Below are 16,671 nucleotides of genomic sequence, written 5' to 3'. Positions count from 1 at the left end.
TAACAGGGTGTCAGGTCATCTTTTGACTCTGTAAGTAGTTTGAATTTTTTTTTAACTTTGACATTTGTATTTTAATTTCCCTATTAAAGAACTGTTATTCCTGATCACATGTCTTTACCTGAGAACCCCTTAATTTAAAATCTATAATAATTCAGAAAGAGGAGATTTACATTTTTCATTTCAAGGAAGGCTCCTGCCTTCCTTAGCAGACACCTGGCTTTTCAAACCAAGACAAAGATGCAGCCAAACAGTCCCAGCTGCTCACACCCCCACACAGGGCAGAGCTCACCTTTCCCAAAAACTCATCTGCTGGATGAAACCCTCTCCCTCCCCACCCCATGACGAATTTTCCCCACCCAGCCTCTTCCTACCAAAAAGCTGTTCCTCCATCAGGTGTGTACCAACAATCCAGGGTGTTCATCTCCAAAGCAGCAAGGGTGCAGGACACAGAGGGACCTGTGAAATTGGCCTTCAGTGTAGCAGCTGGCCTGCCTGCATGGAGCAGGAGCTCAGCTCTCTCCCCAGATTTGCAGCCTTCTGGACCACCTGGAGGAAGGGAAAGAGCAGCTTCCCCAGGCTGGGCTTAAATAGAGCCAGACCATGGGTGTGGGGAGGCTCCAGGTGAGGCTGCTCAGGGTCATTATGAGGCCTCAGGTTTAGCTTCTCTACTTTTCAAATTCTGTGCTGCTGTAGTGTGTACTTCTGAGTTTCACATGGTGATCTTCACAGAGCAGGGAGACAAAACAATTCCTTCTCTAGCTGGGGACCAAGGACAAATGATCCAGATCTCAGCCCAAGAGCACAAACAACGTGGGCTGAAGCAAGAAACACAAGCAGGATGAAACTTCATGGGCTGGAGCTGTATAGGACAATGAACTCCAAGATGCAAATGGACCAAAACTTGTAAAAGTGACAGATCCTCTGATCAGTTGTTCATTTTGTGACCATTTTGGTTCATCTTGGGTGCAGCCCTGGCTGGGTTCTTGTGCTGCCCATAATGGATCTACTGAGCCCTCCTAATAAATCCCTGCTTTATTCTTTAACTCTGTCTGCTTTCTGTTCTATGCCAGCCTTCTCAAGACATCATTAATGCAAATTAATGCCCTCAAGGCTTGACACAACTAATAACTCTCCCAGGGGTCCTGTCCCTGCTTGGGCTCATCCCTGGGGGTCTCACAGATCTGTCTGCCCCTAAGCTGTTCCTAGTCCTTGCACTGTTTCACTGTGCCCTGGTTAATCCTACACCCAGCCCCTCTGGACAGGTGGATCCACACAGGATTAGTGCTCAGAGACTTCCTTTGCCCATCCCCAAAGCACAGCCCAAAGTCCCCCTTGCTCTGCAGAGCCTGCCATGCTCTCTGGGCAGAGCTCAGGGCAAAAAGCCTCTTTATTTGCCCTGCCAGGCCCTATAAAGCTCAGCTTGGGCATGAGCCCAGCCCTGAAGCACAGGGAAATGTTGGGAAGGACAAAAGTTTGACAAGAAAGTCTCACAGATATGTGTGCTTGGCAGAAAGATTTTTGAATGTAGAATCTGAAGAAGGAATAGAAATGAGAGCAAGTTTTGATACAGAAGAAAAGAATTTCTGAGCCAGTCTCACTGGATAACCAAGGAGCAAAGGGTGTGTTAGTTAGAAGGGGTTTTATGGCTTAGAGCAAAGGATAAACCCACCCCAAAGAAGAAGGTGTTTTTACCAAGCAGGAAGAGAACACAGGCAGACAAAAATGTGACAAGTAGAAAAAAGTCTCAGAATTTTCCACTGCAAGAAAACTGAAAAAAACCTTCCAGCTTAAACTGTAATGTACTGGCTTTAGTGCTTGGGGAATAGTAACATGAATATGGTAATTACAATAGTTATGATGGGCTACAGGTTAAAGTTAAGGTATAGATTGGTTCTACTGTATGAAGATGCTCAGCAAAGAAAAGTAAATAATGCACTGTAACCAAAACCAAAGGGTCTCCAGGCCTGCCTGCAGCTGGAGCTGACAGCTGTGGGCACAGCTCTGTCACCCCCAACCCTGGACTGCTGTGACATCTTGGATGTAAGGAACTGCATTTTGGAGAGCCACCTGGTGTAGGAAAGACATTCTGTGCTGGTCTTGTGAGCCAGCAAAGGCTTCCTGATGATAAGGAAAGCCCCATATCTCTCCTGAGGAAGACACTAAGGTTGTCACCATGGAGACATGATGAAGGAGAGAAAATTGGAAGATACAGACTCTACCTGGCTCACAGAATGATGTGGCTCCCTGATCACCTACTGAGAACTTTGTTTCTTTCCTATAACCAACGGGCAGTGAACGTGTATGTTAAGTGAATGTAAATATCTTGAAAGAGCATAAAAGCAACACGTCGCTACCATAAATCTCTCTTGCACCCTTCCGATGGAGTCGTGGCACTTTGTGCTGTGCCGTGCTCTATAACGACAGCCTGGAGTCCCACATCCCTCATTTCAGCTCTTACAGCAAGCCCTCGGGTGCCAGCCAGGTGTGACACGTGCCAGCATCGCCAAAGTCACCTCTGCAGTCAGCCCGGGCTGTGACACCTCTGACAAAGCTGGGTCTGTCCCCCGCCAGCCCTGGTGCCAGCCGTGTTTGGGACATGCCAGCATCACCCAAGCTACCCCTGCAGCCAGCCCGGGCTGCGACACCTCTGATTCTGACAAAGCCCGGCCTGTTCCCTGCCAGCCCTGGTGCCAGCCGGGTGTGGCACATGCCAGCATCACCCAAGTCACCCCTGCAGCCAGCCCGGGCACCCCTGACAAAGCCCGGTCTGTTCCCCCCCTGCCCCAGCGGTGCCCCAGGCGCTGCCCCCGGCTCTGCCCGGCACCGTCAATGGGTCCCTGTTCCGCCCCCGCTGCGGTTCAGCCCCCGCGGCACTTCGGAACCCGGGGTTTATCGGCCCCTCCAGCCCCTCCGATTCCGAGAAGCTCTAAAAAGAGACTTTGATTCCCGTGTTTTTTTCTTAAGGAGTTAAAATACCTGTCGTCATCCCGCGCAGCAGAGCGGAGCTGGAGAAAGCGGGAGGGGAGGGAAATTAAATTGGGGGAATTATCGGAATGTGCGAGGCCCCTCCAGACACATCCCTGCCACGGGAAAAGAGCTTCAGTCCCATCTCACTGTGGCAGGAAAAGCTCTGGCTGTCCAATGTGCATTTCTCAGCCTTTTGGGGACACAGACAAGCCCTTCTGCACAGAGCCAAGGCAGAGGTGAGGTGGGGAGCCCTTGGCAGAGGCTTGGGACAGCCTGCCATGGGCTGCTTGCCCCCAAAACCCAGCTCACCGGCTTGTGGGAGCCTTTAAAAACCCCCAGACTCACACAGAGCAGGGGCATGGCCATTTAGTCCAGGAGAAAAAAGTTTTTCAGCTGAAACAGTAAGAAAAAAAATACTTAGGAATGCTGACTGGAGTTCATGAAGTCATGAGAGCCATACAAAGAGTAGTAAGTTTTGAGAAAGGGCTCTTTAACTTCTATTTTGATACAAATATGGAACCAAAAGTACATTGCTGTGCCTCAGTGGTTGAAGTACACCCATCAGGTTGTTCTGAGAGGTTGTGCAGTTTGGCTCTGGAGAGATGAGGCTTTTTTTGAAATTAAATTCTTCTGAAATCTTATCTGTATATAGAAAGACATAAAAATAACTAGGAAAACAATCTGGCTTCTAGTAATATGAAAATACTGGGTCAGTCCATACCTGGCTGATGCCCTTCCAAGGTGTCCTGCAGGGCAGAGGTGCCTTGGAGGGTTCTGAGGGTGAAAACAGGGCTTTACTCCAAATGCCCTATAGCAAAACCACAGCTCCTCAACCCTGCTTCTACCAAACTCTGTGAGCTTATCCTGGGAGGGGTTCCAGCAACAGTAATCCAGAAGCCACAGGGTTCCCCTGTCTGTGTTTTACAGGGCTGACCTTGCTGGGGTGAAAAGAACAGGGGGAGCAGTGGGAAAGGCAGTGCAGCCCCCTTGCTCTCCCAGCTGCTTGGATTTTTAATTTGCTTTCTGCAAATCCCCCCCCCCTTACTGCAGCAAAGCCAGGTCGTTGCTGTGGCCTTACCAGGGATGTGACAGAGCAGCAGCAGTGCCAGTGGCAGAGGGGACAGACACACAGACACGCCACCCTCCCATGGGAATGCCCACACTAAAGCCAGGAGTGGGGGAAGGAGAGGTGGCAAGCATTGTCAGGGCTCAAACTCAGGCCACAGGAGGCAAAACTGGCCAGTGCTATAAGAAATGCACTTTTTTCCCCCTCAGACCCCTCCCCAGGTTTCTCCACACACCATCAGCAGATCTTGTTTCTGCCTGAGCCAGCCTGCTTGGGAACAGTGCAAATGCCAAACTTGAGCAGTTTGATGAAATATAAATAACTGATAAATAAGTAGATGAAGAAATATTTGAGTCTGGACAGGACAGCCATGCCATGGCACGGACCTTCAGGCCAGGAAATGGTCTAAATCAGGCTCTTTCCCTGCAGTGTCCTGGGCTGCTTCCTGAGATATTGTTGGGTTTTTTTCACCCTCTTGATGTATTGTCCTGCAGCACATTCGGGGGCTCCCAGTGTGTGCCAAGAAACCTCTGGCTGTGACGCACCAGCCCAGTTTAGGTGGCCAGCAGCCACTCCTTCCTGAGGGAGCTGGGGAGCCAGGGCTCCCCAGGGCTCCCCCACCCCCTGTTCAGGGAACCTGATGCATTCATTTTTAACACCATCAAGGCATGTGGAAAATGACAGTCTGGGGGAAGGAGGACTGTGAGCAGCACCTCTGTGGCCCTGTGGACTGTCTGGAGCTGTCTTCAAAGCAGAGCCCATTGCTCTGTTCCAAAATGGAAGCCATCCCCTGAGTTTTCCTGGATTTGGTCAAATATAGATGGGGAAGAAAAAAAAAAATAAAAACAAGCCACACCTTTCCTCAGCCTTGTTCCCAGGCAATAAAAATATCTTGGAGCAAGGAGCCCTGGCTTCACAGCTTGGCCAGTGAAGCAATCATGCTGTGAGCCAAGGCAGCAGGGAGCTCACCTACACCACCTGGCTTTGCTTGTCCATAGGGGGGATTTTGAGGATCCCAGCTCCCAGGCAGCACCAGCAGAAAGTCATTTGAGTCAGGAAATTGATGGTCTTCCCTTCCCAATGCTCCCACAGACCCCTTCTCCTCCTCCTTCTCCTCCCTATCAGCACTTCGAGCCCTGGTGAATCCCTGCAAAATCCCAAATCTCCCTTAGGAACCACACACCCAGGGGTACATTTTTTCTCCAAATATATATGTCAGCAGCAGAGAGGGGAGGAGAGCAAGAAAGAAAACCAATTTGTGAATATCTGTCTGCTTGCAGATCATTAATTCTCCCTGGGGAGCCCCAGAGCTCTTTCATCTACTTTTTGCTAAGTTCAAGTCAGAGGTTTTTGGGTGCAAGTGTGGTTCAGGGAAAGGCAAAGGCTCCCTGGGCTTTAGCAGATCACTGAGGAGGAATTTGGGCAGGCAACAGGAAAGCTCTTTCCCCGGCTGGGAGGCATCCAGTCAGGACAGAAACAATCCCGGCTGCTGGAGGCTTTTATAAAAGTAAGAATAGATGTTTACTCGCAGGAAAGCGAGGAACGGAAAAAGTTATCAACGCCATTGTTTGCCACAAATAATTTCACCTTCTCCAGTCATACGGTGAGTTCAAAAAAAGCCCTGCTCTTGCTTATTTAACATCTCATACCGGGGGGCAATTGCGTAGCCCTTACGTGGCTCGGCTGGAGCTCACCGTTTCCCATCCCTTCCCCATCCCTTCCGTGCTCCGCAGCTCCTGGCGGCCGAGACCTGAGATCCGGTTTTACCGACCAGCTTTGCCCCTGGGGGCTGACAGCTCTGTAATTGCTGTAAGTAATGGAGTAAATAATTGTTTGTGAAGCACCCTTCCACACCTCGGAGTGCGAGGAACTTCTGGATGCTCAGCACAGGAGCCGTCCCTAACACACGCTGGCTGCAGCATCTGCTGCTGCATTGGTACAGAATCGAAAAAATAGGAGAGCTAAAACTTAAGGCATCATCTACCCCTGATTGAAGCGGGGTTTGGGGTTCACGAGCGAGCTTAGGCAATGTCAGAGCAACAGGGGACCGAAAACCTCCCCAAAATACTGCTTTTTGAGGGAGAAATTGTGGTCTGTCCATCTCTGAGGCATGCTGCTCCAGGGGAAGGGTCCTTCCCGGTGTGGACCACAGCTCCCTGCTTTTCCATCGGGACCTCGTGGAGGGCTCCTTGCTCTCCCCCGGCCCCTCGCAGCCTCCTAGGACCGATGGCTCCTTGAAAAAGGCAGCGTGCCCAAAGCCCGGCGTCCTGGCCCGTGTCCGGCCAAGGCCAAGGGCGCAGGATCCCAGCACCACCTCCTGGTAGGGCCCTGCCATGCAAATCCCCCCGCAAGCTTGGGGACAGAACCTCCTGGAGAGAGAACCCGGGGCTGCCAGACCCCAGGTTTTTCCGGCCAAGTATGGGCATCATCCCCTCTGCCTGGCACCACGAGGCATCATCCCCTCTGCCTGGCACCACGAGCATCATCCCCTCTGCCTGACACCAGGGGCATCATCCCCTCTGCCTGGCACCACGGGCATCATCCCCTCTGCCTGGCACCACGGGCATCATCCCCTTTGCCTGGCACCAGGGGCATCATCCCTTCTGCCTGGCTCCAGGGGCATCATCCCCTCTGCCTGGCAGCACGGGCGGCCCCGGGGTGGCTGCGGGCGCAGGAGCCCCGGTGCATCCCCCGGGTGGCGGCAGCTGCCTGCTGCGGGGTGAATAGCGGCGCGGCTCGCCCCAGAGGGGACCGAATTTCATTTGAGATGAATGGGCACCTCCCCGCAGCCCGTGACATTTTCATTGCGGGCTAACAAGGGGAGAAAAATCCAATTAGGTGACAAAGAAGGTCCCTAATCGGCCGTGCAGCCCGGCGTGGGGCAGCCAGGACAGCACAGCATCCCACAAGCGAGCAGGGACAGACCATGGGAAAACAAGAAAACGCTCCAAAAGATTCCTCCTGGGATAGTGCAGAGGCCGTGGCAGGATGGCAAATGTGTTCAAAAAATGGATTTATAGCGTCGCTATTTGCACCCCCAGGGTCCCGTCTGTCAGTCTCCCAGGTCACTGAGATAAAGTGCCCCAAAGTTAGCTGGGCAAGGAGGGACATCTCCTAGCTACAGATTCCAAGGGCAGGGGTAAGCAACCTGCAGCCAGAAGCGTGCTGCTCCTCAAAGAAAATAGTAATAAAATTTGGCAGACTCCTCCCATGGTACCCCCCAACCACCAAACACCCAACAAAACCAAGTCCCAGGAGGAGGTGAGAATGATGCACATCAGGGTTTATTGTCAGAGCAGCTTTTTCAAACCACAAAAAGGTTTGGATAACCTGGGTTGCAGTTTTTCCAGCAACAGGTGCCTTTTGCACTGTTTGAATGCGTGCAGCCAGCAGTGCCATTCATCTCTGAGCTCCTCAGGGGGGAGGATTGATGGTGGGACCCCCACACATGCAAACCCCTCCCCTGCCAAGATGTGGGGATGTCAGGGCAGTACGGGATGCAGCGAGGGCATGGCAGAGCACTGGGAAAGGCAAGGGGGGCACACACATAAATAACAGCTGGGGTTTGGAGGAAGGGTGATAAATGGGAATGCTGTGATCCCTCGGGAATTATTAACCATGAGGGAGGCTGAAACCTTGGCTTTGCCCCAGGAGCTGGGCTGTGTGGAGAAAGCTGATGGGCAGGGGGAACAGATGGCTGGGGGAGGCCCAGGGTCCATCCAGGAGCAGGGGCTCTCCACCAGCACAGGCCAGGAGCTGTGCTGAGGTACAGCAGCTGTGTCTGCCCCAGGACCCCCTGTGCCCTCTCCTCCCTGGAGCCCCTCAGGTGACTCCAGCCACAGCTCCAGGTGGCCACCGCTGAGTATTGACCCAGTGCTATCTCAGCTCCCACCTTATCAGGGCTAAAGCCAGCTCTGGGCACCAGCACCTGCCCCATTAATCTTCCCCCTGTCCTGCAGGCATGAGGTCTGTGCCTGAAACAACCTGGCCAGGGAGGGAGCAGCAGGGCTTGGGCCCTGATGGCCAGCACCTGGGGATGATGGATTGGTACCTGGGAGATGACAGGAGAGGTTTCTCTTTTCCCCTTCACCTCCTGCTCTTGCCCCTGCCCTGGAGAGAGGACCACCCTTTAGAGCAGGGAGTATTGGTGGCAACTTTTTCCACTGAAATTTGTGTGCTGTGACTGGGGATGACATCCACTGGGGATGTGGTGCCTTGAGGAGGAGAGGAAATGAGCTCCACTCATGGGGTGGGAAGGAGGGGAGAGATCATTTCCCTGCATTTTTGATCTGAAATAACAAGCTGAACCTGGGTGAGCAGCCCACATTTCATCCACAGCCTTTAGGCTGAAGGTGGAGATGTGATTCCCCATGCCAGGGCCAGCTCCAGGCAGAGCTGCACAAAGTCCAGGCAAAAATCACATCTGAGGCCCCAGGAAAAGGAGGTAAAGCCTCACAGCTCTGGCTGAAACGAAAACAAAAGGCAGCAATTCTTCATGGCTGCAGCTGCACAAGCCCTGGCTTCAAGGGTTAAATGCAGTCAGAAATATCAGGGGGGACCATTAAGCACAGAACTTGTTTGTCCCTCCCACAGAAGGGAGAGAAGCCCCACGCTTTGACCAGGCAGAATCCCCAGCCACGATGGGGTGGCTGAGGTGATTCCAAATGTCACATCCCCAGCATTCTGCTGTCCCCCAGTGGCCCAGCAAATTATGGGGGTGTACAGAGCTCACCAGGGCTGGAAGCTCCCAGTGGGCAAACTCACACTCCTGCTTGTCCCAACACAGGTTTTCTAGGGACATTCCCAGCAAGAGAATGGGTGGCACAGTGACCCAAGCAAAGGCCACACTGAGCTTTTGCCATAAAAGCCCCCAAAGGACACTGTGTGCCCAGGAATGGAGAAGGATGCTGGGGGTGTTATCCCACACCTCCTGTGGTGGGAAGGAAGAGCATCACTAAACAGTCCAAGCTGAGCAGAGTCCAACTAGCCAGCCAAGGGCTTGGATCCACAAGCACAGAGCACCTGCCCAGAGATTAGTTAGCAGAGTCTAGGCCAGTTCAAAATGTGAGTGCACACTGATCTACCCAGAGCAGTCCTGTTGGAAAGCAGGGCTGACACATCAGAGCAGAGAGCACTGTCACAGAGGCCGTGGCACTGGCTGCTCCTCAGCTCCTCACTGCCTGGTCGATGTTTTTGGCCTCTCCTTAAAAGCCCCTCAAACCCTCAGGTTATGTTTCCCTTGGCACAGAAAGGCACAATTCTTTTGGTGAGGGTGCCACATGAAGCCCAGGCAAGGTTTAAGGTGGCTTGGGGGTGCTGGCACCCAGTAGCACACCCCCTCCTGCTCTCCCCGTCTATGCTGTGCAGACAGGATGGAGTTTCCCCCTTCCTTACACAAACTCGGGATCTCCTTTCAGCCATTGCTCTTTTTTTTTTTTTTTTTTTTTTTGTATTGATTTTTAAAAGGGGGCACTGCGGCTTTAAAGAGCTTCCCAGACTTGCCTTTGTGACCGGAGGAGAGGGTGGGGTGGTGGCGGAGGTGGGGACCCAGAAGAATGAAATAAAGAGAAGTACAACAAAAAGAAGTTAAAAGTGTGAGTGACAAGTTTTCGGCAACAGGCTCCAGCCCCTGTGGGGTCGTTTGGGCGAAGAATGGCTACAAATGAACAAATGAGCTGGATTTTCATGCTTGGTGGACGGTGAATGAATAAGCATCTTTTAAAACCCTATCAGGAACTCTTTGGATTGTCATTATAGTCGGGAGGAGGGGGGGAAAGGCAGACTTTTGAAGGCTGATCATGTGAAAGAATCCCGATTCTTCGCCTTTTCTCTGCCAGCAGGCACGGCTACCCCGAAACATGCGGGCAGTGCAGCCGCAGCCCAGCATCCTGCCGTGGCCCGGCACAGGGGCGCTTCTGGGGGACCCTGGCGTGTCCCCGGGCACTCTGGAAGAGCTGAGAGGGTCTGCTCTGCTGGCAGGAGCTGGTTCCCAGCGGCGTGGAAGGGATGGGCAGCGCTTTGCAGCCTCCTCCTCCTCCTCCTCGGAACCTGACTGCGGTGTCAGAGGCAGACAATGTGAGAGGGCAGGAAGCAACTCACTTAAAGGCTTATTTAGAGCCCAGAGTGGAGGCTGAGGTCAAAGGAATTGCCCTGGGATTATGGGAATCACCTTCATTTTCTTGCCAGCCTTCCGACACGAGGGAGCCGACCAGGAGCAAGGAGGAGGGGGATGAGTCTGTTGCCGAGGAAAGGACCTGGGTGTTTCCCCTTCCCTGGCCCTGACAATGAGCCTGGCCTCTCTGAACCAGGCAAATAATTTACCGCCTCTGTTTTCAGCTGTTTGTTATCCTCAACCCCCCCATTTTAACCTTGACTAGAACAGAGCGTTGGTGAGACAGTTGTAGGAGACTCCACAGCCAGGGTTTGCTGAATACCTGTAAAGCCACAGAGGAGAGGGAAGATTCAGAGTGAGACAGGTGTAAAACCTCCTTATTTCTGTAATAAATGATAATATCACATATTCAAAGAATGATAGAACTGGGGAATTGTTAAGGTTGGAAAAGACCTTTACATTCATCAAGTCCAACTGACGTTTAGACTGTCTTGTCTAAAGAGAGTCTAAAGACAGAAGGAGACCTAAAACTGAATACTGAGGGCATGAGAACACCAGGTCGTGGTGAAACATTCTTCCCTGGCTGCAAAAATAAAAGCTGGCGTGGGGATTTCAGCAAGCAAAGGTGGCAGGGCCCGGGTTAAGTTGGTTTTCATCCTGTTGCCTGCAAGTATGTGAGGGCACAAGCCTGAGCCTCTGAAACAGCCATGGTCCCAGCAGCCACCTGTTTCCCCCACATCAAAAAGTCCCGAGGCCACTGCAGCAGCCGTGGTTATAAAAGCCGGGCACTGGCACTGGGACAGCCCCGTCAAGAGAAATGAGACCATCATGCACTAAACATAGAGAAAAGATAAATGGAAAAGGAGTCTTTCAGTCTTCATTATCAAGTTTCCATGGGTTTGCTAAAACCATAGCAACCGGTTCAAGCAATGATTAACCTAATAATGTGGAGGCAAAGAAAAAAAAATGCATTCAAGCCCCTAAAGAAGTCACTAGTTCTCTAGAGGTAGTAAATCTGCCCCCCTCCCTCCCCTTCCATCCACCCCCAACCTACAGCCCCACGGCTGGAAGACCAGAAGCATCCCAAGTCTCCAGAAAAAAAGAATCAGCAATGCAGTAAACCTCACTCTAGTGACCCCTTTCTGAAAATACAGCGGCACAGACGTCTTTGGGAACTTTTGTAATACCTGCTCTTCACTGGACTGTCGTGCTCTTCTTGCTCCTTTTCTTGCACGTGTCCACCCTGGGTTCTCTTTTGCCATTTTTTTGCAAAAATGCTGCTTTTGCCCATGGGTGAGTGTGTTGTGATCCACCTGGGTGCCACGGGACATGCAGACAGTGCGGGCAACGTGATACCTCCTGTAGGGAGATATTGGAGTGGAGCTGCGCTAACAGGGAAAACATTAAATGATTTTATCACCCAAATAATGACGGTGTTTCGCCTGTGGCCACACACAGAGGCCTTGGAGCACTTTGCAGGCTGTTAGAGTAGGAAAACAATACACAATTCAGCCAGAAAGGGGGGGAAGGGGCAGGAATACTATTAGGTCTTTCATTCTGCCTATCTGATCTGCGACACAGATAGATCACGTTCAGGGCTATAAGAGTACACACAGAGATGGGCGCACACGGCCCTTTCCGAGTCCTCAGCCCTGCCCCACGGCCTGTGCTTCTCCAGCAATGTGGGTGTTTCTTCTCAAAGCAGCGAACAGGCAAAGGAGGGGGGCTCTGCATAGATGGGCGTGTCCCAGGAGGCAGCAGAAAGCGCAGATCTCCAAAAAAGCTCAAGTAGAAAGCGAGATCTGCTCACCTTGCCTGCCCACACTGGCACCGTGGTGCCCTTGCTCCCTTCTCGGGGGTGTGTGGGACACCTGCAGCTCCTCTCCGTGGGACAGTTTGTTGGAGGCTGGATCAAGTGCGCGAGTAAGAGGTCACCCCTTCTCCAAAACCCACCGAACCCCGTGTGTTCTGTGATCTGCAGTGTCTGGTTTAGCACCAGGGCCGCGCCGGCGCCTCTCCCTTCCCCGCAGGCCTGGAAGATGTCCCCCACACCCCACCTGAGCGGACAGCACCCCAGCAACTCCCGAGAGAGACCCATCGGGAGGGGCTCCTCATCACCCCGCGTCGGCCGGGGCGGACCCCGAGGGCCGAGCCCCGTCGAGGGCACAACCGCGCCGTGCCTTCAGCACCATGGCCAGAGCCCGAGGCGCCCGTGCGGGCCGGGGCTGCCGCGGGCATCGCTCCGCGCACCCATCCGCACCCAGCGCTCCCCCGCCGGGGCTGCCCCCTCAGCCCGCCCCAGGTCCCGGGGAGCGGGGGCAGAGCGCAGGAAGGGGACGGGGGGTGGACAAGAAGGGGCTCCCCGTGGTTGTGCCCCCATCGGTGGCGAAGCGGAGGGCGAGGAGCCCGGGCTGCCGTGCCCGGCCGGGTTCCGCCCTGGCCGCTTTCGTTGCGGTGCGGGAAGGGGAGGTTGTTGCGTGAGGGGCGAAGAGGTGTTTGTGCGTGCAGCTTTGTTTCCAGTACCCAAATTTCTTTTGTTCTACAAATTGCCTCAATAGCGTCTCTTTGCCTCGGGCAAACGGGCTCAGCTGAGAACAATTAGCATCACAATGGGCTTTTGGCCTCGCGGGCCGCTTTGTCTAGCTGCGGCCGCCCCGGCGGGGCAGCGCGGAGCGGGGAGGCGGCCTGGCCGTAAATCTACCAGCTACAAATTGAGTCCCGGCAGGAGAGGGCCGGGAAGGGCTGACGGAATTCATGCGGGTTCTCTTCTCACCGTGGCAGCGGAGGCAGCGTCTTTCCCATCTCCTGCGCTCCCCCCGCCTCCGCTCAGGGCTTCACGTTCCGGCTGCTGCCCCCGGTCCCGTCCGTGCCCCGGCTAAACTCATCCCGGGGGAGGATGGGGTCGCGCTGAGGCGGCGCTGCCCCGGGCACCAGCGCCGCTCCAGGTGCTGGAGCGCTGCGTCCTTAAAACAGCCCCGCAGCCGGGCATACCTCACCTGCAGACGGCGGGACGGGAGCAGCCGCAGCTCTGCGGGGAAAGGCACCTGCAGAGAGAGGCCGGTTTGAAATCCGAGCGTGGGCCTCGACGGGCACACGCCGGCGTGCGCACGGGTGTGGGATCCCGCTGGGCAGCTCTCCATCGCCGCTCCTCCCCCGCAAGGGAGAGACCCCGCTCCGGGCACAGCGCCCGGGACCCGAGGGAGCCCCCGCGGGGCCGGCGCTGCCCTCCCCGGCGCTGGTGCGCGCGATTTTGAAACTCCCGGAGAGCCCTCGGTGATAAAAACACGGCCTCGCACAGGTCTGGCCGCGACACGCTTTATTTTTCCTCTTGTTTTTCTTCAGAAAAACTCAAAATATAGCTGCGGGTACAGACAGCTGGACCACCGCTGCTGAAAATACTCTTATATACAAAATACATATTTGTTACGAAATATAATCAATAAATACCGATAGCGACAAATTAATATAATTTACCGTTAACGAGTACAAAACTGTGATTTGTTTTTGTCCCCCCGCTTTCCAGCCGAGCGGGACGGGACGGGGCGGGGGCAGCGGGGGTGCCACCGCCCCCCGGCGCGCAGCGAGGGGAGCCCCCGCTCCGCCCCGCCGGCTCTTTGAAGGCCACCAAGGGGGGAATTGGCCGGGCGGCGGGCTCAGAGGAAGGCGGGGAAGGCGGCGGGGCCGCGGCGCAGGGCAGCGGGCGGCGGGGCCGCAGGGCACGGCGAGTCCCAAGGCCCGGGGGAGGCGGCGGCGGGGGGCGGCGGCGGCGCGGGGGGCTCGGGCAGGTTCTGCTCGGCCAGGCGGAGGCTCTGCGTGAGCGCCCAAATGTAGTTGTGGGCGAAGCGGAGCGTCTCGATCTTGGTGAGCTTGGCGTCGTCGGGGAAGGTGGGCAGGACGCTGCGGAGAGCGTCCAGGGCCGAGTTGAGGTGGTGCATGCGGTTTCTCTCCCGGTCGTTTGCCTTCATACGCCGGCTCCTCTTCTGCTTGCTGAGCAAGCCCTCGTTCCGCGCCTTGCCGCGGCCCCGCCGCGCCTTCCCCTTCCTCCTGGCCGCGGCGTCCCGCGGGGCCAGGGCGGTGCGGACGGGCGAGGCGCCCCGGCTGCCCGCGGAGGCCCCGCCGGCCGCCGAGGACGGGTCCTCTGCGCCTCCGAAATACGGCTGTCCTTCGTCCGGCGAGCGGTCGCTCTGCGGGGCCATCCTGAGAACCCAACCCCGCGCCGGCCGGCCCGGGAGAGCCCTGTCCCCCGCGGCTGTGCGTGCTGAGGCTGCGGGGCAGAAGAGTGGCTCTGGCTGCGCGCTCCGCGGCGCTCCCCGCGGTGCCTCGAGTGCGGGCAAGAGAGGTTGTGCCGCCGGCACACGACTGCCGTTAAGCCCCTATATATAGGGCCGGCAGACAATGGGGATTTCCCGGCCGGGCGGCGTGTGCGCCCCCCCGCCCGCACCCACCTCTTGGCACGCTTTTATCTTATCAGCCCGACGGGAGCGTGCCGGCTCCGGCACCGCCCGCTGCCCCGGCCACGCCACGCGAGACCTCACTGGCTTCCACGCCGTGTAGTGCCGGGACCCCCCGGCCCTGCCCGCCAGCCCTCCCCGGGACGGGACCCCCGGGCCGAGCCCGGGCTGCACCACGGCCGGGGCGGTGGCACTCTCCGGGGCTCCACCGGGGTGCAGTGGGGGTCGGGGCGGGGTACAGGGGCCCAGCGGTGACAGAGGGCTCCCCAGCACTCGGCTGCGGAACGTGGGGAAGCGCCGGTCCCCCGGAGTGGCCGGGGACGCGCCGCCGGGCCAGGCGGTGTCTCAGCCGGTGCCAGACGTGAGGGTCCAGCCGGCACCATTCCGGCTCCGCTCCCCTCGGCACAGCCACAACCCCTTCCCGCTGCTCCGGCGCCGCGGGGCAGTCCCAGAACATCCCATCCGATGTTCCAGCCTCCTCCCGTCACCCTTCTCCTCGCTCCTGCAGCGCCGGGAACATCCCCTTGCCCCCCGCGCACCGACCGGCGGAGCTGTGGGCGCTGCGCTGAGAGCGGCGAGCGCCGGCACCGGAGAGGACAGAACGCCGTTCTCCAGCCCCCGCTCGCGTCGTGACTTTGCTCCCACAAGGGAAACAGAGGCTGGACCCCGCGGGGGAAGAGCCCTCCGAAGGCCCGAGGCCGTCCCCCCCCGTCGGGCCCGGCGCTGGGCGCGGGGGCGGCGGCGCTGCTTGGGAGCTCGGTGCGCAAAACGTGCCGGGGACTTTTGCGCACCGGCTGCGGCGGGCGGCTGGGAGCGGCCCGGGCCCGGGGCATCTTTCCCCGGCGGAGGGCGAGGGACCGGGAGTAGTGGAGCCAGGCTCCCCCTGCACGGCACGACGCCCCCGGGGGTGCGGGCAGGGCCGCCGGGAGAGCGCAGCCCCTGCGGGGCGGGAGTCCCCCCTCTCCTTCACCAAAGCGGCGCGGCTGATCCCGCTCGGGGATCCCCGCGCCGGGAGCGGCCGGAGCGGCCCCGTCGGGCCGCGGCGGGGCGGGGGGCAGCTCCCCCTTGCCCAGCCGGCTCCCCGGCCCCACGGGGCGGCCTCGGGCGGCGCGATGCGCGGCGGTGTGGGGCTGTGCGCACTGCCTGCCCGGGAGCGCGGTGCGGCGGACGGACGGCCCCGCTGGGAGGGCGGGGGAGGGTGCCGAGGGGGGCCGGCCACCGCGGCGGCTCGGGCGCCCCTTCTCGAGGGGCGGCTCGGAGGGCAGCGGAGGATGAATAGGAAGGGCCCGGCGGGGTTGGGGTTTTTTTTTGTGCCTGTGCAATTGGATGACAAAAAAATCTGGCGAGCGAGTTTCCAAGCCTCAGACTGCCCACTTCAAACGTCCTTCAAACAAAAGCTGAAGAGGAAAAGAAAGCCCCACCTGGTACCGCTGTTTGCTAAAATAATAATAAATAGATTTCGTTTAATAAATAATTACAAGAGATTGTAAAGTGGAGTACTTTGGGAAGCATTAATCATGGGGCTGGGGGCAGACATCACCTGCTGGCAAACAAGACAACTTTATTGTTAAATCACCTTCCCACTGCCACTTTCCGATAACTCCCTCCCGTCGCCACAAAGCCCGGCTGGGATGTTTACTCATAGTTAGCATAACAAGCACCATATTACCACGAACGTGATAAAAACCTGCGGGGGCACCGCTGCGGGCTCCCGCTCACACCTGGCCGGGCCGCCCGGTGCGGAGCTGGCACCCAACGGCCCTTCCAGGAGGGGCCCTGCTGCCGTTTACATTGGCCTGGTTTATGCTGCTTTATAACAGGTTTACTGCAATCCCTATCTCCCGGCCCTATTTGTCTTATTTTATTGAAAACATATGGTAACCAGAGCGGCCCCGGCGCATCCCTCGCCTGCCAGGCGTCGGGAACGTTTGGCGAGCCGGGGCTCGGCCGCAGCCCGCCAGCCCGCCCGCCGGGGGCTGTTTGCTCGGGAGAGGGGAGAGCAGATAAGGCTGGGCCCCCTCTCAGTCCTTGGGGTGACCCCAGGGCCCGGGGGGCTCCGGCCGCTCCGCGCCCAC

The 16,671-nt window shown here is 56.9% G+C and overlaps 1 protein-coding gene across 1 annotated transcript; it reads right to left on the bottom strand.

Moving 5' to 3' along the window:
- Positions 1-13,798: 13,798 nt before the first annotated feature.
- Positions 13,799-14,341, bottom strand: NEUROG3 (neurogenin 3). Its single transcript, XM_050976423.1, has one exon. It carries the CDS (start codon positions 14,339-14,341, stop codon positions 13,799-13,801), a length of 543 nt encoding a protein of 180 aa, XP_050832380.1.
- Between the last annotated feature and the right edge of the window lie 2,330 nt (positions 14,342-16,671).

The sequence above is a fragment of the Serinus canaria genome, chromosome 6 (genome assembly GCF_022539315.1).
Source record: "Serinus canaria isolate serCan28SL12 chromosome 6, serCan2020, whole genome shotgun sequence".
Classification (NCBI taxonomy): domain Eukaryota; kingdom Metazoa; phylum Chordata; class Aves; order Passeriformes; family Fringillidae; genus Serinus; species Serinus canaria.
This window is presented reverse-complemented; position numbering and strand designations above follow the sequence as displayed.

Coding starts and splice junctions, on each gene's coding strand:
- NEUROG3 (XM_050976423.1), bottom strand. CDS start 14,341: ATGGCCCCGCAGAGCGACCGCTCGCCGGACGAAGGACAGCCGTATTTC.